The following is a 21694-nucleotide window of genomic DNA, read 5'->3' as shown; positions in this document are numbered from 1 at the left end:
TTTTATTATTCTGTCTTTAGAAATGGCTCTTTAACTTAAGAGTTGGGATTGAGAAAGAAAAAAAAAACACAATATTCAATGTGATATATATTGCGAATTTATTAACTTAGTTATATAATAATAAATCACTTAAATATAACAATATATAACAGCAGCACTACAAAAATAACAAAATATATTAATGTATAAAATTTATGTTAATACACGTTTGGTTAATTTTATTTATATAACTTAATAGTTATATTAATTAAATTAGTATATTGTCATATAAATATTTTAAATAAATAAATAATATTATATATAAAAGAATATCATAAACATATTAAATTAAAAATTAAAACAAAACAATGTTTACAATTTTTTTTAAATATGTATATAATATGATAACTTTTTTAAACATAAATGATATTTTTTTAATAAAAATTAAGATTATGTATTATATATTATATATTATTATTATTATTATAATATTTTATAATATTTAAATTTATATTGGTATAAGTATTAAATATCTAGTCATGTATTAAATATTATTATAATATTTAAATTTATATTAATATAATTTGTAAAAAAAATAAGATTATATATTATTATCATAATAATATTTTATAACATTTAAATGTGTATTAATATAGTTATTAAATATCTAATTTTGTATTATATATTATTACAATCTCTATATTTTATAACATTTGAATTTAAATTTATATAATTAATAAATATCTATTTTAAATTCATTTTAAAAATATATTCAGTTACATATTTAGAATATTCCATTAAACCACTAAAAAAAATTATTTATCTACACGGGATATTGTATTTACATATATATACATTTCAAGCTTCCCATATTAGTTCATTGAATCATAACCGATTCACATTTATATAAATTAATAATTGATGTGATTTCTACCGTTTATGTACTGTATATATATATGTCGTGTTGATAATTAAATTAGTTGTACCTTTTATTTTGACATGAACTGTAACTGTAATATTAGTGAACGATGATAATTTATTCGACACTAGTGTGATATTATTATTAATTATTTATTTAGCTCCCTTACAATTATTATTTGTTCATGAATGTAGCAGTAAGTTGTTTACTAATTATTCAATATTATTTACTTACTATATATAACTATTAATTCATAATTACATTGATTATATTCAAGTCCAGATTCTTTTTATTTAGTAAAATAAGAAAGAAAGAAAAACCAATGTTAAAGAAATTATTTTGCTCGGACGATGATATTGTAATGCCATAACATTAAGATGAAGCCAATATGAAAATAAGACAGTTCTATTTCTTAGTGTTCAAACCAACTATATATATATATAAGACGTATATACGTTATAGTTAAATTAGTATAATTAATTAAGGAAATATAATATATATTTATAGCACAATAAATAACTATACTAATTGTCTTTGGATACTAGTTGAAAGGAGAGGGAGTTCACTTTTGTGCATTGTAATAGTTGGGTTTGTTTTAGGGGTGTTTGGAAACAACTGTGTGATTATTAGACAGTGTAATTACTATGGTAGTACTTACATATCTAAGTAATTACATTATATTTTAAAATAAAATATGTATTTGGATGTAGTGGCACTTACTTATGAGTTCCTATTACACAGAAAACAATTAGTAATTACATAGAAAAATAGTAATAACTTATGATTGGCAAAACAATTAGTAATTACATAGAAAAATGATATTATGTAATAATTGCTATTTAAAATTGATATTAATTAATAATTACATAGTGTAATTATACCAAAATTCCATTGGTGCTATGAGAATTGGAAAGTGTAATTGAGACCCTCATCAATTATCTCCAATTACATAGTCAAAAAAACACGACAAATCAAATAATTATTTCGAATTTCGTACTCTCAATTCTAATTACAAGGTCGATATACAAACACACCCTCATTTTCTTCCCCAAAAACTTACCATGTATTATATAATAATCCTACTTTTATCACATTTTCCTTCCAAAAATAAATAAATAAACGTTGAACTCACAATATATATAATAATTAATAATGAGTTTGAATTTATTTTGAGAAGGAGATTAAATGTATAATGGAGATTATTGGACAATTGCATGGTGTTGTGTGCAAGAGAGAAGAGAATAGCCCAAGTCAAGTCGACAGTGCCACATTTAAACCAAAGGTGGCGCCAACTTTGATCGAAGGCCATAATAATAATACTAAGTCTCCACTCACTCACTACAACTTTCTCTCTCACTATCTCACTGGTCAGATGGGTATCCCAAAGCCACCACTCTCCGGCCACCTGTCTTCCAATCCACCCCATCGGAACCCCTCTTCTCCATCCCACTATACCCCTATATATATTATCTCTTCTTCTCTCTCACTCTCTACTTTCTCTCCACCACACACCGACCGACCTCTCTGCCATTTTCGACGCGTTTCTCTTGCTTTTGCCACACCTGTGCTCCCTCCACTGGCACCAATATTTCCATCCCCACGCCCTCTTTATACACACCCCCACACACACACACACACTCACTCCTTCCTATCCTAACCCTCCCTCCTGTGTTGTGTTTGTCACATATATATTTATAGTTATCGTACGTTTTGATAATCATAACAATGGACAACAACTTCCCCACTGTCCCTCATTTCCTCACACCAAGTACTACCAGTACTACTACTAGTACTAGTACTAGTACTAACACTAGCACTAGCACTACTCATGATGATTCTCGCAATTCCCATTTGATTTCCTCCATCTACAAACCGTTCACCAGCCCCACCTCTACTCAGTTCTGTTATCCGACTCCAAGGTACTTGGCTCAAGATCATTATAATCAAGCCCTTCAATTCCCCGCCGGAAGTGTTCATCTCCCGGGTTTAGCCTATCGGCCTCTTGTGGTGGCCGCCGGACAGAGTGTGGGTGCAGTGCTCGTGGGGGTGTCCGAAGAGCAAGATAGAAGGCTTTTGGATGCCTGGACAACCAAAGTTGCCAGGAGTAAGCGGAGACTGGCTCGTCAAAGGAGTCTCAATTTGGTCACCAGGCAGTGTTCTCCACCTTCTTCTTCTTCTTCTTCTTCATCATCATCATCTTCTTCGACTACTCATGCGGCTGCTAGTTTCTCCGGTGCCACAACTCTCAGCGAGTACACAAGGGAACAGCCCATTTCCGGCGCTGGTAACCGAGATCTCTACACCTTCTGCACTCCTGATAACAAGGTTGGTTTGCTTCTTTGGTTCATCTTAACTATATTGGGTTTCTCACCCTTTTTTTGTTTGTCTTTTGTACTTCTGTGGTAGATTTTGTCCTCTATAGATGATCATCTTTATTGGGTTCTTCCTTTTTATGACCAAGTTAAATTATAAGTTACATAATCAGTCTCCTTGGGGTGCAGAGATTGAGAATACTGCTGAAGAAGGAGTTGAAGAACAGTGATGTTGGATCTTTGGGAAGAATTGTCCTTCCAAAGGTGAGTACTATTTACTCTATTTATTAAAAACAAAATAAAACTATTTTCCTTATTATCACTTTTATTTTTCTTCCAAATAAAAGGATTTGCAGGATAACAAAAGAAATAAAACAACCAACCAAAATGTGCTATATGATTTCCTCTTATATATATTGACTAGTAATACTGCAACATGATTGTGATCCAGACTGCCCAATAACCATAATCCCTTTCCTGACTTCTCGATTTTTGTACACAAAGATGATAAAGAAATAAAGTGATGCACATAAAAAATAGAATTACATACATAAATATATATATATAAATCCCTATTATGATGTCAATTACTATTCTCCCTGAAAAAGTTGTTCTGAGATAGTTTTTGACATAAAATCGAAAATAATGTTAATCATCATATCTTTAGAGGGAAGCAGAGGAAAAACTTCCAACCCTTTCTGATAAAGAAGGCATCCAATTAGTGATGAGAGATATATATTCCAATCGGGACTGGAGTTTAAGATACAAGTAAGTACTATATTTTTTTGTTTTAAAAAAAACTTAACATAATTTTGTGATATATATAAGGAATTATGTTATTAATCTTGTGCTTATTTTTTAAAACAACGTACAGGTACTGGTCAAATAACAAGAGTAGAATGTACGTCCTGGAAAACACAGGTAAATATATATTTTTACTGAATTTAAGTTATGGTTTAGTTCATTTTCATTTCTTGCATTTTGGACCATCTCTTAATCTTGCTCATTGCAATGTAACAGGAGATTTTGTAAAGCAGAATGGACTGGAGATTGGAGATTCCATTGCTCTTTACGAAGATGAATGCAAGAATCTCGTGAGTTTTACTTGCTTATATATATATATATATATATGTATTAGTACAAAATTAACTATGTGCTGATCAAATATAGTTTTTTTAAACATGGGGTTTGGAAATTCAAACAAAGAATAAAAAATAAGTTAAAGGGTTTTATATAATAACCTGTGTATAAAAGCTAGCTCAACTTGGATAGGAAAATGACAAGATTGCCCTTGGTGTTTGACGATATCCTTTTGGAAGTAAGTGAAATGGCAAAGACAGAATTGGAAGGTGCAAAATATTTGTATTAAATGACGACACGTAGTAGATGATGTGTTGGCAATAGGAATTGCCTTTTCAAATAGCCAGCTAAGGCTTCACACGTTGTGTATGTCTATGTGGACTTTTTGAGTGAAACGGCTCCAAGTTCTTGGCTGGACTTGCCATACACAGCACAAGTCTTAATAAGAATCAAAACCGTAGAACTGAACTACTACTACTACTGCCTCTTTATTTTGCATAGTCCCTATATGGATATATATATATATATATACATACATATACAACTCTGTTAGGTGGGCCAGTCTCCAACTTAATAATTCCAAATTAAGATGCTTTAACATTAAAGATACAACCAATACTTTTTATGATGTTGGTCATACGTATTTATTAATTAAATTTAATAACCATTTTCATTAATTACATTCAGAAATTAACTGGGAATTAGCTCATGGTTTAGTTTTGATTAGTGGTATTGTATATGTGTCTTATATCTATGTTATCTCAAAGTTCATTTAGCCCTGTTGGAATGTTTAGGGTTGCAATTGGCGTTACATGTATGATATTTTCACTATACTATTTTCATTTGTTGTTAATAAATGCCAGTATAAGTCGGATCATGTTTTTGCTTGCTTTTTAATCCGTGTCATATTATATATTTGATCATGTGATTGGAGTAGTATATATATATAATATACTTGTTGATTATATTATGTCCATGTGCCATGGCTCTGAAATTAATTCAAACACTTGAGAAAAGAAGAGAAATGCTTAGAGGTATTACTAGTGTCTAATATTGAAATTGGTCCAATTTAATATTGGGTCTCACACATTTGAATTTAATAAACATAACGAGGTATCGTTAACCAATCACAAAGTGTCAACTCATGTAGTGTTGGTCACCTTAAGACATGAACTAGTAATACTTAGAAAAGAAAGAGTAAAATTTGCATAATCTTTGTATCACATATATGATTTTCTTTTGTTTATTTGGCTGTGAGGAAATGCAGTACATCTCCATAAAAAAGGGAACAAAAGCAGTAACCGAGTCCTCACACAAACGACACCTCTCTAATCCAAAGATCACCGCAGACGACAACAATGTCAGCAATAGCAACAGTACTACTACTAGCAGCGACGACATCTATGCTGTTGCTAATAGCCAAACATCAGCAGACTACAACAACTCATTGTTATCATCAGCAAGCCACGCATTCGAGGTGGTGGCTAGGGATGAGGAAGACGCGTCCCTAGCCTTGCTCATAGAACAACTCAACCACAAGGAACAGCAAGAAGCTAACAGCCTAGACTACACCACTTTGTCCCACATCGAATATGGTAACGATTCTTTGTACGGACAGAGTAACGAAATCAGTAGTTGGAGTAGTATTTCATCCATTAATTATAACAACGTTGTAATAAGCTGCAGTGAAGGAATGCCTTCTACTGATCATCAAATGAAGATAGAGGCAGTTCAGCTGCCACGGCCACCGCTACCGCCACCGCCACCGCCGCCTTCGTCATCTAGGTCGCGCAGCTTTGATGATTACTTTGACGACTGTTATGGCGGCCTTGGCACCCTCCCTGAAATCGATAGCCATGAATATTACGGCTATGCCACTCTGTTTGATCGCCTTATGAGTGAGAACTGATGAGCACTAGTCATAGTATTTTTAATTTCATGCAACGTTGATTAGACCAATTCTATAGCTTGAGGGGTGGTTTTTTTTTTTTTTTTTTCATGGTAGTGTATTTGACTTTAGATATATATATGCTGACACACATTTCAGTATTTATTCTCGTGTGTTTCTTTTTTGAAAGGGAATTTCATGTACGTTTTGGATAGAGTGAAAATAATTTAATTAAAGATTGTTTTCAATTGTAGAATTGCGTACTTTGGCCTGTGTAGGATTTCTTAGAAGAGATAGGAAATCATATAAACTAATATATATATATATATGGGTATGTACGCACCATCACACAATCTAAACCGCTCATTCAAATGTTGCCGTGTGTTTTGGTGATTTAATTTTTTGGATGTGTTGTGATACTAGTGCTAAAATTGTCATGGGTGTATTAGTCATATATATTGTGTGTATGTTTTTCTTTATTGGCAAATGAAATATCTATCAATAATAAGTCAATCGGACATAGTCTATTACAAAAAGATGAAGCTCATATCCAAACCATTTACAATAAACATGAGAAAAAAAACTCTAATAGAAACTTCAACTAAGAGTCTAATATAGCATCATCATTCAAGCATCCAATGAGTGTGAAGTAATTTAGATTTCCTCTCCACATGGGCAAATATCAGATCAACCCCATCAATGGCTATCAGCTAATGAACTTCTAAAAGAAAGGGGGGAATAATAATTCCCTTATTCAAATAAGAAATAAAGGGCACAAACAAACGACTAACCATGCTCATGTACCCCGACACTAAAGACTGGGGCACCACGTAACATAGGGTCCATAGAGATCGAGGAATCCCCTCGATCTAGAAACCGAGGAGAGAATCCTTGAAGCCTCCGCATATAAGCGGATTGAACAATTTGGTCTAAACCCGACCACCCAATAAGACTCAAAGTTATCCTCCCTCTCCATACAAACTATACTACCCACTAATCTAGCAGGGCAGTGGACAATCCACCTTTATTCTAGAAATGAAACAAAATAAAACAAAGAAAAAAATTAGACAGCAAGAGGAAGGAGAAGTGGAGGAGGCATGAAACCCTCTTTGAACCCTCAATAGCGAGCCTGACAAAGCAGCGCATCCCTGGAACACAACCAACCCCACGAATCCGACCCCATCCAGACACCACCCAGGGACACTATAATGTCCCAACTTCCATAATGTGGCTTAATGCTTGGATTAGGGGGCCAAGAGGGCCATAATTTAATATGTTATTATATGATTATATGCTTGATTTTGTGTGTTGTATTATTACACAACTGTAATTGTATGTTTATGTGCATGTATGTGATATATGGGTGAAATCACATTATTATATAATTATATTTGAGCTATTCCACATGAGACAATCCTAGGAAGCAAGTTAGCAGTTTGGTCATAACAGGGTTAATTACAGGACTCGGGATGACCCTAGGGGTAATTTAGTGCATAGTATATTACCGATATTGAGCGGGTAATGGGAAATGATTTGATAATTATTTGAGGATATTGGGAGTAATGGGAATTGGAGGACGTTAATTATGATTAACGGGGTAGGTAGTATTGACAATTTTTTTCCTTGGGTGGCTTTGAGGGTTTTAGATGGCCCTAGGAGCATTTTGGTCATTTTAGGCCATTAGATATACTCAGCCAAGGCAGCCTGTAGAAGGAATTAAGGCAGAAAAAAAAACAGAGCTTCCTCTCTCCTCTTTCTCGATCACTTCTATTATCTCTCTCAGTTTGGATTTTTAAAGCTAAATTAAAAGATTCAAGCTTAAGGTTTTGAGGCTTGAGGGTTTAAAAGTGTGTTACAGCAATTGAAGGGATTCAAATCATATTTGAGGTAAGGATTCTAAGCTTAACCCTTGAGTTTTACTCTATTTTTTAATGTTGTTTATAAGCTTGGGAATTCGATCTTAGAATTGGGTATTTGATGGTGTTTTGAGTGTTTCTAAGCTTGGGTTTTATTACTGAATTGGTGGTTATATTGTGTTGGGGGTTTGGTCTTGATATTGGGATTGTTGGGTTGTGTCTTTGGCTGAGTTTGAATTGAGGAAAATGCAGGGGAGCTGGGTTTGCGGGGTCAAGTCGCGACCACGTTCGTGGGTGCCGTGACTTGGGTGAACCCCAGAGCCTTCACTGGGCTCCGTCTGGCAGGCGCATTGTGACCCTCAAGGGCAAGTCGCGGCCCGCTTGTTCTTTTTTAGCCAGGCATGGTTTTACTTAGTTTTAAGCATGGGCTTTCGAACCTTAAAACTCGGGATTGAATCTACTACCTATTTTAGTAGGATTCGAGGTCCCGAAGGCTAGGACTTGGTCCGAGAATCTTTTATTACTCATTTTATTGATTGATGAGATTTCATATTTGGTTATGATTAGGTGACCGCTAAGGGCCTAAGGTCAGGATCGTTCTCAAGAGTCGTTCTTAACTTATTTTACGCTAAAGTCTGAGGTAAGAAAATTGCACCCATACATGATTATTGTTGAAGTTGATTACTCTATATTTGGATATATGTTGTTTTTTTTACTTAAGTTAAAGTGAAAATATGAGATTTTGTTATAGGCGTCTATAATTGACTTTTATGGGTCTAAAGTGATACAATGAGGTATCTAAGCATGTCCAAAAAGTTTGGGAGCATTTACAAGTGTTTAAGACACATTTAGATCATGTGGGTCAGGTTTAGAGGCAACGCATCACCTGGGCTAAAAGCCATTGAGAAACAGTAACATGCAACGTATCGACTGTCACTAAGCGATGTGTTGCCTAGTGCCAGACCTAGCATGTCTATACAAGTTTGTACAATTACGTGTTTTTAGCTTCAAATGATGTATTCAAAACTCTAATCATATTGGTTAGACTTAATGATAGTGTCTACACTATAAATAAGGGTTATTAGAGTTGAAAAGTCTTGATCACACTTTTCAACTCTCTCTATCTCTCAATGACCATAATTTTTCTCCAAGAAATTCACCATGAATTGCTTGACTTATGTGACTTTAAGGCTTGTTAAATCCTACATTTCATCATTCATAATCTCAGGCTTCTTTCCCTACAGTGTCTTTAGGAGCTCTTGTTGTTCCAAAACATCTCTCATTGTGCTTTGCCATATACTGAAATTGTTCTTTCCATCAAAATGACCGATCTCAAATTTTGTAGAAAACATTTTCTTTGACGCATTCGGTAAAGATCTTAATATGGCTCTGGTAACACTATATGTATGGGTTTAGAGCATCAAAATACTTGTTTGAGCATAAAATGCCTTTTAAACCTCCTTTTTGATTGGTTGATGCCTAATATGACACTAACACTATATATATATATATATATATTTATGGGTTTAGAGGGTCAAAAATCATTGATCACACTTTTCAACTCTCTCTTCCTAAAAGTTCTCATTTTTTCCAAGAAACTCACCAAGAATTGCTTGACTTATGTGAGTTTTAAAGGCTTGTTTAATCTCACTTCTCATTTCATCTTGTAGAAGCTTCAAGCAATTTTTGGAATGCTTATAATAGAGATTTTGGATAGTGATACTCCTCATGAATAAATCTTGGGTTCTTCGTAATGCTTTGACTAACATAAGATGTTTTGATTTCTTTTTTTAGTATTCCATTATTTTATGTCAATTTCTAAATTATCCTTTAATCTTTGAATATTCAAGATTTGACTTTATACTATGAATATGATTCTTGATTATTCTTTAGATTCTTGATTATTCTTTAGGATTTGTATCATTAAGTTAAGTCCATTTATTTATTATTAATTTAAAGTTTGTAAGTTATAAATTTTCAACATGAGACCGTGATTAACTTATTTATAAATTGGTTATAAAAAAAATTAAGTATTTATGTAATTATTATTTTCTCCAGTTATTTTTATAATTACTAATATCACGTATATAACTTGAAGAAAAAAAATCTTTTTTTTTTATTTCTCCCTTACCAAGCAACTCCGAATTTGGCTTTCTAATTTTTCTCCACTACCAAACAGTGTTATAGTGCATTTACTTGCACGTAATCAGAATAAATTACAATCGGAATCACTAACAGTTGGATTGATATATCTGATTCAACAATATTCTCATCAATGTGTTTACTTCATTTTAAAATTTGAATAAATAAATTACAAGGTACAAAAATACTCTTAAATAAAATTAATATAAAATAAAAAAATTATTAAATTTATCAATGCATTACCCCCAATCTCATGGGATTGCCAATCCCATCTCTTAATCCCAAATTTATGTAGGACCCACATATTCTATTCCTATTCCTTCTTAGGTGAGTAAATATGGATAATCATACCCATTCTCCATTCTCTAATCCCATAAATAAACACACCATTGATGTCTTCTACTAAGTCTTTACAATTTTTCCCAAAGTATACTCTATTATGCAAAACATTTGTATAGCCTTGGGGAGAAATAAAAATTAATCTGAAAATCATGCAAGACATATGTATAGCCTCAGGGAGGAATAAAAATTAATCAAAAAATTATGTAATACACTTGCAAGATCATTCGGTTTATTACAGAAATACCTTCAACATTACAATTGGAATCTTACAATCATTTTATTATATGTAACACTTGTTGGACACCATTAATACAGTTACATGCATACAACAAGCTATGCTCCCTCACAAAAAATTGATAACACAGCCATGTTTTTACTAAAAAAAAAAAGCTAAGCAGGAACAAAAGAAAAATAATTGAACACAATAAAAAATAACGCATGTCAAAACTATACGTTTCAAAAATTCATCATGTTCTTTCTTCTTTTTCAAAAAATCCTCAACTTCCTTCTTCAAAAAGACCTCAATTTGTTCGAGCGCCTGACAAAATATTAAAGAAACCAAGTTTAGAAGGCACGGATCATTCAACAAACAATTATTTATCTAATTTTTTTCATTAACAAAGAATAAAGAGAATGAACAAACATAACAAATAAAAGAAGGCAGGAATGAGAAAGAGACCTCAATTGCAATGGTAGTGGCGGTGAGATTAGACACATCTGTTTGACCTAATTTGGCTACAATATCTGTGCAATGGAAAATCTAGTCATTAGTACATTACAATGAAAGATTATCATCCGAATTTCGTCTGAGATACAGTAATACCAGCTAAATCCTTACAAATACTCCATTCTGACATCTCAAATTTGGAGTTTTTAATTAATTATTTAAACTTTTTCCTTTTGTGCATCTTTATAGTATAAAAATTGCTAGCAAGGATGGCAAGCATAAGAAAAAGAGAACCCTTAAACGACTTACCTTCCAAAGAAACCCTTGCATTGGCTTTGGCATATAATTTACGCCTCTGTTGTAAAAGATTAGACAGGCACATGAAAGTCTGAAAAGAAGACAAATTCAAAGTCATGAGAAAACTGTTTTGCGTGGTCAACGATCCCTAGCAGCATTTAATGCAATTCCTAGTTCTTAAGAGAGGAAAAAAACATAAAGTTATTCTGAACAAATAGCCTGCCTCGGAGTATATATCGCCTGATTTATTAGGCAAGAGGGGACGTGAACTAGTTCCATCAGCAGAAGTTCTTTGAGCCAATGCATCCAAAGGCACATCTAGCCAGACAGTTATACCTTTCTGCATATATTTCCTGATAAACAAAAATAATGTGTTTTATTTATCACTTAGTGGCATGAGTAACTGACACCAACTGCACTAACAAAAGAGGAAAATAAATTTCTAGTACACTCGCTATATACCAGTTGACATTTCGAACAACTGCACCTCCACCAGTAGAAACAACTTTACTATGCTCACATGAGAGTTCCTGCAGTACTTCCATCTATAAGCAAGAAAATAAAATTTAATTAAAAATCATGGATACATAATATACGTCTCTAAATTTAAAAGAAAATTTTGGTAGCAACTAATTTTGTCAGAAAAAATTATTATTGTGCTTAGACAAAAATTAATTATCCATTAGTCAATAACTAAATGAAAGTTTAAAGATAAATTGCAAAAAATAATAAATAGAAGGCATGTATGACTTTTATCACAAGAATCTACATTCATGTAAACATAAAATGGGTATCTAAAGGAAACTATTCCTCTAAAATCAATTTAGTCCATGAAGAACTTGCAGAAAATACAAATTACAACTTAAAAAGCCTTCCTTGTATCTGAGGAGCATGAATGGAAACAATTTGCAACTAACTAACCTCCTTTCTTCTAAATTGGCTCTCTCCATCCTTAAGCTTAAAAATTTCAGCCACAGAAAGTTCAGCTTCTTCCTCTATCAAAGTGTCACTGGAGCATCAAGAAAGATAACAAAAACAGAACATTCAACATGATGTATAGACAATAGCCGTAGATACATGCAAACATACAAGATATGGTATGAGTTCAAGTGTTCAACCAAATTTCACAATTCAATCTCAGAAATTCAATGGGCCAAAATTTTGTAATAGACTGCTCAAGGTCACAGTCTCACAAATACCACGATAGTGTTTCTCAAAATAAATTTAGCAGCTCAATGCAATTTAAAATTTTACTCACCACTGTTTAGCCTTTAAAATTGAGCCTTATGAATAAAGATATATATAATACAAACAATTAAGAGCAAGATTCCATTGTAGAACAAAAAAAATGAAAAATATAATGATCTAATTGGAGTCTGATGATTTTGCAATGATAAGCCTACTGAGTGTCAAAATACAAACCAATCACGAAAGGCATATCCAAGCTCTTGTGACAAAATCTTTCCTACAGTTGTTTTCCCAGAGCCCATCATTCCTACATTTGACAAATCACAATTTTTCAGGAACAACAATGAGTACTAAATAAACTTCTCAGAGCAAAGAACATGAAAGAAACTCACCCACTAGATAAATACAGCGCCCCATTAAACATGGCTTAACCTTTTCTGACTTAATCTGCAATATTATTAATTACACTCAAGTAAGGCCTTATGCCAAAATCTGTCTATGATGAGAAACAAAACACCTACCTCTTCTTCTTTCAATAATTTTTTTTTAAAATAAATAAATAAGATACTAAACTTAAGCCCCCGATTTACAGAGCAAAATAACAAAAGTATCTCCTAAAATACAAATTACTCAAAGAAACAAAAGGGGTCACATCACCAGACTCCATGACCCAAATAAACTAGATGTGGTACCTTCAACTGTTGAGCTTCATCAAATGGAGCCTGATAGTTTCCAGATTCCACAACTGAACCTACAACAGCAAGATTCAATCATTAATTCAGTGGCGTTATACTCAATATTTAAGAAGTTGGGTAATATATCTTTGTGTGGATGTGTGGTGGGGGTTGATAGCGTTTACAATACAAACACTATCTGCAAAATTATCAACTTATCGAAGGATCTAGAAACTATTCTCAAAAAGATTATCACTGCACTAAATCTTGTTTACACGGCCAGTAAGGTAATCTAAAGGAATACAAATTGGTTTGGTGGACAATGTGGTGTTGAAGAACCTGCTTTCTTAACCAGATGGTAAAGACATGGAAAGGAGACCCAAGTAACCACTGACGATTACTGACAAAACAAGTAACTAAAAGAGGGATGAGAGGGTGAAGCAGGGGGGGGGGGGGATAGAGAGATTATAAAAAAATTACTTACAAAACAGATGGTCTCAAACACAAAGTAGACCCAACTTAACAAAATAAAAAGAGTTGGGTAGTAAATCCCTAATTTCAAGGATTCCCTAGAACTTATTTAAATTATGCCTTTCATATTAGCCTTTTCCAGTATGAAGTGAATTAAGTCTCAAGTTTGACCTTGTTTTTTTTTTGGGGGACAAAAATCTCAAGTCTGACAATTAACTACACCTAATTATTCAATTCCCTTTTAAAAAAAAATTTCAATTCCGTATGATATAAAAGTATTATCTTAAGAAATAAACATCCAATCTACACAACTAGATTACTGAACAGATACCGAAAGGAGATGTTTATGACAAAACAAGACATTGCACAGATAGCTGAATAACCATAAGGCTAGACAATCTCCGCTATGACAGGCTGAAATCACCCCACAGTTAACGAAACTATGTTCATGTTTGCTAAATCGTAGTGGATTGTAAAAAGAACATGGAATAAGAAAATTATTTCCCTCCATTTATGCGTTTTCTAAATAATTTTCTTACACATTTCATGACATAAATTTTGGTGAATTCCTAAGTGAAACAAGGACAGGAAACTCAACAATTTTCGATTATTTTCCATTCCTCTCCAAACTCTATCTCTCTAAAATCTTTTTCCATATGGATAAGTAAATATGCCCTATTTCAGCGCCATGAAAAATCAAAATCATTATTTAGGCAACTCAAATGGCTTGGATTTGGTAGTAATGAAAATAAACATATGTAGACAATAAATTAGGGAAAACAATATTGAACTCAAATCTGTCACAAATTAAAAATGTTTTCACAGCCAATACGCAGATCGAATGCCATTTAAACTACCTGGAGAGCTCTTGTATGAGCACCAAACCTCCATATCCACATTTCTACGCCGATTCGACGCTCCGTTAGCCGGAAATCGAGCTGAAACAAGCACCGGAAACTTTTGCCGGTCCTTCAGAGTCTGAGAAACCGGGAACGACCAGCCTGGTCTCCTCGTAACCTTCTCAGAGGAAATCCAATTGGTAAACTGTACAGTTTGTGGTACTACGGCTTCCATTCTCACCTTAATCGGAAAAAAATAAACTTTCAACAATCTACAGCAAAATCCTGTTTTTCGCCTTCTTTCTCTTTAATCTATAAAAAAAAAATACATTATCAACAACAATCCTAAATTCTTCATATCAAAATAAGATAAGTTCTGTGAGTTCAACGATTAAGAATAACAGAACTTTCTTTCAGATTCTGAGAAAAATGAAAGCATTGAAAACGAAAAGAAAAATTGAAATAGCAAAAATCAAAATTCCAGATTACGTTTACTAATGCAAAATTTTCTTAGTAAACATTAACATACCTCAAGAATTGAATGAGATGAGAGTCCCAAAAAAAATTGAAAATATATTTGTTGTTTGAAAGGAGAGACTAGAAATGTATGGGTTCAATTCTGATGGTATTTATTTACTGGCAACCGCTTAAATATTGCTTGTGTTGTGCTTCGTGGTGCGATTCTGACTTGAATTTTTTTTTTTTTTTTTTTTAAATGAAGCAAATATTATTTGAAGAACAAAATAAAATAAATAAATAAAAACGTGAGAAAAAAAATTAAGAATAAAAAGACAGTTACGTGGTGATGTGATGAGAAAGAAGGGAAGAGAAAAAAACCGGGTGTAGAATTGGGTCGGTAGAGAAACTGTGGTGGCTGGTGACAGAGAAGTTTGGTGAGAGGGTCTTTTTGTCATTTCCAAGAGTTTTTTATTTTCTTTTTATTTTGATGACTTTGAAAATATCGAAAAGTTCAACTAATTCATGCTAATTGTTAATTTAAATGTCTATTAAGGGGTTATACATTTTTGTACCATGTGTTTTTTTTCATTACCTGTTTGGACCCTGTATTTTGACAAATTATTTTTTGGATCCTATGTTTTGTAAAATGGTTAAAATAGAACCCTAAACTCGATTTTGGTCAATGTTTTCTCAACTAAAATCACAAATAATTTACCAAACTAACAATTCAGAACAAAAATAAAATTATTCTGCTTAAAAATTGTGTTGTTATATTCAATTTGTTCTTCATTAAAATTGAGTTTAGGGTTCTATTTTAACCATTTTACAAAATATAGGGTCCAAAAAGTAATTTGTTAAAACACAGGGCCCAAACAAGTAATAGGGAAAAATACAAGGTCCAAAAAAATAAATTTAATTTTAGATAAATAATAAAAGCCAAGTATTATTAGTAGCTACACTAGTGTTGACCACATTAAATAAACATATTTTATATTATTTTACGTAGTTCAATAGTTAAATCATATAATCCATGAGTCTTTTTTTTTTTTTGCAATGATAACTTTATTGAAAATAATCAAATTATCGTACAACCTAGAAACTAAACATTCCTAAGAAAGGAGGGGATGTCATCTAACCAAACAAATTGGCTATCCATCCGAAGAGCATGCACAGCTAATCCATGAGCTGCCATATTGGCCGACCGGCGAACATGGATTAAGGACACTCCTGGAAATCTAGATAACAAACTTGTTATATCCTCTAACAAAGACTCAAGGTCATTGAAAAATGCTTCTCTCTTAGCGTAGGCAGACACAGCTGCAAGACAATCAGTTTCGACTGCGTGTACTAATAGTCCTAATAAAAAAATCCAATCCAAAGCCACTATTAACGCCACATATTATGCATGTATAACTGTAAAGCCTCCGAATAGTGGTTTAGATAAATATGCGACACCATCTCCATTTGAATTTCGAAGAATAGCTCCAATACCAATAGAATTTGAAACCTCGTCAATAGAAGCATCAACATTTAATTTATACTGGTTCAACAATGGATACTCCCAAAGTCTAGTTGAAGTACATATGTGGGAATCAGCCAAAACCTTAGTATTCCAAACCTGAGAGTACTCTTGAAACAAGAACTGAATTCGGGATACTACAATACGAGGTGATTGTGGAGGCAGACCATGAATTATATTATTTCGTTCCCTCCCAAATATACCAAGCTGATAATATAAATAACTCGAACTCAGATTTGGAAAGCACCTAAGCTTGGAGAATCACTTGTTGAAAAGAGATATCAAAAAATACTTCATGTAGGAAATCAAAACGTAACAACCTCCAAACCTTCCTGACTCGCGGACAACAAAAAATAGCATGACCATTAGAATCTACATGATTACTGCACAAAGGACATCTTGGACTTGGTAATACTTGCCTATGATAAAGCCCAGCTGACGTAGGTAAAATGTCATGAAAACCCCGCCATGCAAAATGTAAAAATTTTGTCGGTAAGTGTATCTTCCAAAACTTCTTCCACCAGTCCAAAAAAAACTATTCTAGATGGAGATGGGTCAATAGAAGCTATACTTGTGACCAAGTGTAATGCCCCGAATTTCCTAATAAGGGTTAGGACCTTGATTAGGAGGGCAGAGGGCCATAATTGAATTATGATGTTATTTAATGATCATATGCATGTTCATGTAAATTATATTATTATATGATGGTAAATGCATACATATGGGAGTATTTATTATTATAGAGTGTATTTTGATAATTTGGCCGGTGTGGGTGTTTAGGGTTGTAATTGGCGTTACATGTATGATATTTTCACTATACTATTTTCATCTGTTTTATATTTTATGTTAATAAATGCCAGTATAAGTCGGATCATGTTTTTGCTTTCTTTTTAGTCCGTGTCATATTATATATTTGATCATGTGATTGGAGTAGTATATATATAATATACTTGTTCATGGCACTGAAATTAATTCAAACACTTGAGAAAAGAAGAGAAATGCTTAGAGTTATCACCGGTGTCTAATAATGTCGCAAATAGGTTACATAATGTTAGTGCAATCTAATATCGATCGGTTCTCACACATGCGAAATAATAACACTTAGAAAAGAAAGTAAAATTTGCATAATCTTTGTATCACATATATGATTTTCTTTTGTTTATTTTGGCTGTGAGGAAATGCAGTACATCTCCATAAAAAAGGGAACAAAAGCAGTAACCGAGTCCTCACACAAACGACACCTCTCTAATCCAAAGATCACCGCAGACGACAACAACAGTACTACTACTACTACTAGCAGCGACGACATCTATGCTGTTGCTAATAGCCAAACATCAGCAGACTACAACAACTCATTGTTATCATCAGCAAGCCACGCTTTCGAGGTGGTGGCTAGGGATGAGGAAGACGCGTCCCTAGCCTTGCTCATAGAACAACTCAACCACAAGGAACAGCAAGAAGCTAACAGCCTAGACTACACCACTTTGTCCCACATCGAATATGGTAACGATTCTTTGTACGGACAGAGTAACGAAATCAATAGTAGTAGTATTTCATCCATTAATTATAACAACGTTGTAATGAGCTGCAGTGAAGGAATGCCTTCTACTGATCATCAAATTTAGATAGAGGCAGTTCAGCTGCCACTGCCACCGCTACCGCCACCGCCACCGCCGCCTTCGTCATCTAGGTCGCGCAGCTTTGATGATTACTTTGACGACTGTTATGGCGGCCTTGGCACCCTCCCTGAAATCGATAGCCATGAATATTACGGCTATGCCACTCTGTTTGATCGCCTTATGAGTGAGAACTGAGGAGCACTAGTCATAGTATTTTTAATTTCATGCAAGGTTGATTAGACCAATTCTAAAGCTTGGGGGGTGGTTTTTTTTTTTTTTTCTTGGTAGTGTATTTGACTTTAGATATATATATATATATATGCTGACACACATTTCAGTATTTATTCTCGTGTGTTTCTTTTTTGAAAGGGAATTTCATGTACGTTTTGGATAGAGTGAAAATAATTTAATTAAAGATTGTTTTCAATTGTAGAATTGCGTACTTCGGCCTGTGTAGGATTTCTTAGAGGAGATAGGAAATCATATAAACTAATATATATCTTACCTATAATATAAATGGCTACCTATCAGTGTGTGTTTTGTATTTAACGGATTTTAGTATGATTTAACAGATTTTAGTACTACTTAATAGGTTATTAACACATAGAATTTATAATTTAGTCAAGCAATGCATCGGTTAAGAAAAATACAACAATTACCATAAGACACAACCAATAGCATTTTCAGCCACGATAAAAATCATTATCTCATCAAACCTTCTCTTTCATCATTATAAACTCTCAAATAATTAAAAATACATTCTGAAATATACTCTCATATCAATTACACCTACAAAAAGTGCTGAAATAATACACTTTGAAACAAAAAAATTAGTGCTTGCACGAAAATGAGATGTTATCTCAGGTTCTGGAATTAAGTCTCTTGCAAAGTTTCAATTCGATCGAATCCTTGCCGCAGTAAGATCTTCATCCCTCAATCCCTAATTTTACTTGTTGAACCATGCCTAAGCTAATGCATTTGAAAGGAGAAGCGCCGGCAACAATGGTGCTGTATTTTTCATGACAGCCACCTACCAAGCACTAACCACCACAAAATCATCCCAAAACTCAAGATCTATCATAATGAATCATTCCCAACACCTTGATAAGTGTTTCTAGACACAAAGTGCTGTTTTAAACCATGTATAACAACCCAGATTTTTCAATAAACTTATAAAAAAACTGAAACGAAAACGGAACTGTAACAACTACGAAGGAAAACTACGGGCTTGTACCTCTTTCTGTGGCTGGTTCTTGGTAGTTTCTTCTTCTCCCCAATTTAGTATAAAACGCTATGAACACAACCAAACCATTTCTCACGAGTTTCGCACTTAAAATTTAAGAGAATAATCACTGTAAAATAGGTTCGTACTTACGTTTTTCCTTAGGACTGTTCTTGTACCGAACTCCCAAGAACATTCTCTCATTTCCTTTGCTTTCTGCTACAAGGGATTAAGGGACTAAATAAACATGTTCAAGGTCTGTATCTTCAATGGAAACCCAAGAAAAAAACACTCACCTTGCTCACCAAGTGTTCTTCATTTGTTTCTCTCTCGGTTTCCCCTCGGCTTTGCAGCAAACCTCTCAACCTTTTTTGGTGAAGAAATCAGAGCATGAAGAAGTATATATATACAAGTATATACATACGAAACCATTTTAAAGCTAGATCACCACACCTCTTAAACAGATCACCACAAAAAATACAGCAAATTACATGGTAGAAAGAAAGGTGGGTGAAGTGAGGGAAACGATTTTGGTGAAGGAGAAGAAGAGGCTGTGGAGAGATGAGTCGGTTTGGTGAAGTAGAAGATCTCTCCATGCGGCTGTGGAGAGATAAGGAATTAGGTTTCCGAGTTGTCTCTTGGGCTCTTGGGCACAGAGGGCTTGTGCTGTGAAGTATATTTAAAAAAATTAAATTGAAAGCAAATTGGCCTCTTGTTAGCTAATTAAAGAGATAGAAAGATAGGCAGAATATTTTTAGGAATTTAAGAAAAGTTTAGAAAAAATTTACATAACATAAATTAAAATCTTCATTGGTTGATCAAATTTTTTAATATTATTAAAATTTACTTTATTTTTTTAATAATTAAAATTGTATTACTTAATTAAATTATATTTAGTCAAAATTAGATATTCATAAAATTTAAGCAACAAAAATATAAGAATTTTAATGTCTACTCTATTCAAGAATTGCAACCAGAGAAAGTAGTTGAATCTTCGTCTTAGTTTATAAATTACCTAACTAAATCTTTTAAATATTAACACAATGTTTTTCTTTTAATACCATGTAATATATTTTCATTAACGTTTTTCTTTTAAATTCAAATATATGTAGTGCAAAATATAACGTGCATTGCACGTACATTCTAACTAGTATATATATATATGGGTATGTACGTAGCATCACACAAATCTAAACCGCTCATTCAAATGTTGCCGTGTGTTTTGGTGATTTAATTTATTGGATGTGTTGTGGTACTAGTGCTAAAATTGTCATGGGTGTATTACAGTCATATATATTGTGTGTATGTTTTTTGGTAAATGAAATATCCATTAATAATAAATCAATCCAACATAAGATGATGCTCATATATATAACAAAATCAACGATTACAAACTTACCAAATCATTTACAATAAACACGAGAAAGAAAACTCTAACATAAACTTCAACTAAAGGTGTAATATAGCATCCAATGAGTGTTAAATAACCTAGATTTCCTCTCCACATGGGCAAATGTCAGATCAACCCCATCAATGACTATCAGCTAATAAACTTCTAAAAGAAAGGGGGGGAACAATAACTCCCTTATTCAAATAAGAAATAAAGGGCACAAACAAACGACTAACCATGCTCATGTATCCCGACAGTAAAGACTAAGGCACCATGTAACATGTGGTCCATAGAGATCGAGGAATCCCCTAGATCTGGAAACCTAGGAGAGAATCCTTAAAGCCCCCGCATATAAGCGGATTGAACAATTCGGTCTAAACCCTACCACCCAATAGGACTCAAAGTTATCCTCCCTCGCCATACAAACTATACTCCCCGCTAATCTAGCAGGGCAATGGAAAATCTCCACCTTTATTCTAGAAATGAAACAAAATAAAACAAAGAAAAAAATTAGATAGCAAGAGGAAGGAGGAGTGGAGGAGGCATGAAACCCTCTTCGAACCCTCAATACCGAGCCTGACGAAGCAGCACATCCCTGGAACACAACCAACCCCACGAATCTGACCCCGTCCAGACACCACCCAGGGACATTGTAATGTCCCAAATTCCCTAATATGACTTAGTGCTTGGATTAGGGGACAGGAGGGCCATAATTGATTTAATATGTTATTATATGATTATATGCTTGATTATGAGTGTTGTATTATTATATGACTATAATTGTATGTTTATGTGCATGTATGTGATATATGGGTGAAATCACATTATTAT

General features: G+C 33.4%; 3 protein-coding genes across 4 annotated transcripts; 1 reads left to right on the top strand and 2 right to left on the bottom strand.

Annotated features, from left to right (window-relative positions):
• Positions 1-2623: 2623 nt before the first annotated feature.
• LOC133800414 (B3 domain-containing transcription factor LEC2) lies at positions 2624-6199 on the top strand. The gene is made up of 6 exons (XM_062238371.1): positions 2624-3223; positions 3400-3474; positions 3878-3978; positions 4085-4131; positions 4231-4304; positions 5558-6199. Exons 1-6 carry the CDS (start codon positions 2624-2626, stop codon positions 6197-6199), a joined length of 1539 nt encoding a protein of 512 aa, XP_062094355.1.
• A 4506-nt stretch (positions 6200-10705) lies between these two features.
• LOC133801519 (shikimate kinase, chloroplastic-like) lies at positions 10706-15346 on the bottom strand. Its single transcript, XM_062239750.1, has 11 exons — positions 15184-15346; positions 14673-14966; positions 13363-13421; positions 13063-13117; positions 12905-12977; positions 12404-12491; positions 11945-12027; positions 11706-11835; positions 11495-11573; positions 11198-11262; positions 10706-11056 (listed from the first exon to the last, which is right to left on the bottom strand). The coding sequence occupies exons 2-11, from the start codon at positions 14887-14889 to the stop codon at positions 10895-10897; spliced, it is 1011 nt and encodes a 336-aa protein (XP_062095734.1). The 5' UTR covers positions 14890-14966; positions 15184-15346; the 3' UTR covers positions 10706-10894.
• Positions 15347-18889: 3543 nt separating this feature from the next.
• On the bottom strand, positions 18890-20141 carry LOC133802620 (uncharacterized). 2 transcript variants are annotated; one of them, XM_062240967.1, is made up of 5 exons: positions 19927-20141; positions 19770-19839; positions 19627-19692; positions 19486-19542; positions 18890-19379 (listed from the first exon to the last, which is right to left on the bottom strand). In XM_062240967.1, the coding sequence occupies exons 1-5, from the start codon at positions 20067-20069 to the stop codon at positions 19329-19331; spliced, it is 387 nt and encodes a 128-aa protein (XP_062096951.1). In that variant the 5' UTR covers positions 20070-20141; the 3' UTR covers positions 18890-19328. The 2 variants fall into 2 exon arrangements, with proteins under 2 accessions (XP_062096951.1, XP_062096952.1); XM_062240968.1 differs by having other exon boundaries at positions 19627-19689.
• Between the last annotated feature and the right edge of the window lie 1553 nt (positions 20142-21694).

This window comes from Humulus lupulus, chromosome 9 (genome assembly GCF_963169125.1).
Source record: "Humulus lupulus chromosome 9, drHumLupu1.1, whole genome shotgun sequence".
Taxonomy (NCBI): domain Eukaryota; kingdom Viridiplantae; phylum Streptophyta; class Magnoliopsida; order Rosales; family Cannabaceae; genus Humulus; species Humulus lupulus.
The sequence above is the reverse complement of the archived record's forward strand: the minus strand, read 5'-3'. Positions and strand labels throughout refer to the sequence as shown.

Bases quoted from the DNA above. Each gene is read 5' to 3' on its own strand.
- LOC133801519 (XM_062239750.1), bottom strand. From the start codon at position 14,889: ATGGAAGCCGTAGTACCACAAACTGTACAGTTTACCAATTGGATTTCC. The intron at 12,028-12,403 runs GTTAGTTAGTTG...TCTTGCTTATAG, and splicing joins GCCAATTTAGAAGAAAGGAG to ATGGAAGTACTGCAGGAACT. The intron at 11,057-11,197 runs GTCTCTTTCTCA...ATATTTTGTCAG, and splicing joins CCACTACCATTGCAATTGAG to GCGCTCGAACAAATTGAGGT.
- LOC133802620 (XM_062240967.1), bottom strand. From the start codon at position 20,069: ATGGAGAGATCTTCTACTTCACCAAACCGACTCATCTCTCCACAGCCT. The intron at 19,840-19,926 runs GTGTGGTGATCT...TCACCAAAAAAG, and splicing joins TGTGGTGATCTGTTTAAGAG to GTTGAGAGGTTTGCTGCAAA. The intron at 19,693-19,769 runs GTGAGTGTTTTT...AATCCCTTGTAG, and splicing joins AAGAACACTTGGTGAGCAAG to CAGAAAGCAAAGGAAATGAG.
- LOC133800414 (XM_062238371.1), top strand. From the start codon at position 2,624: ATGGACAACAACTTCCCCACTGTCCCTCATTTCCTCACACCAAGTACT. The intron at 3,979-4,084 runs GTAAGTACTATA...AACAACGTACAG, and splicing joins GACTGGAGTTTAAGATACAA to GTACTGGTCAAATAACAAGA. The intron at 4,305-5,557 runs GTGAGTTTTACT...GAGGAAATGCAG, and splicing joins AAGATGAATGCAAGAATCTC to TACATCTCCATAAAAAAGGG.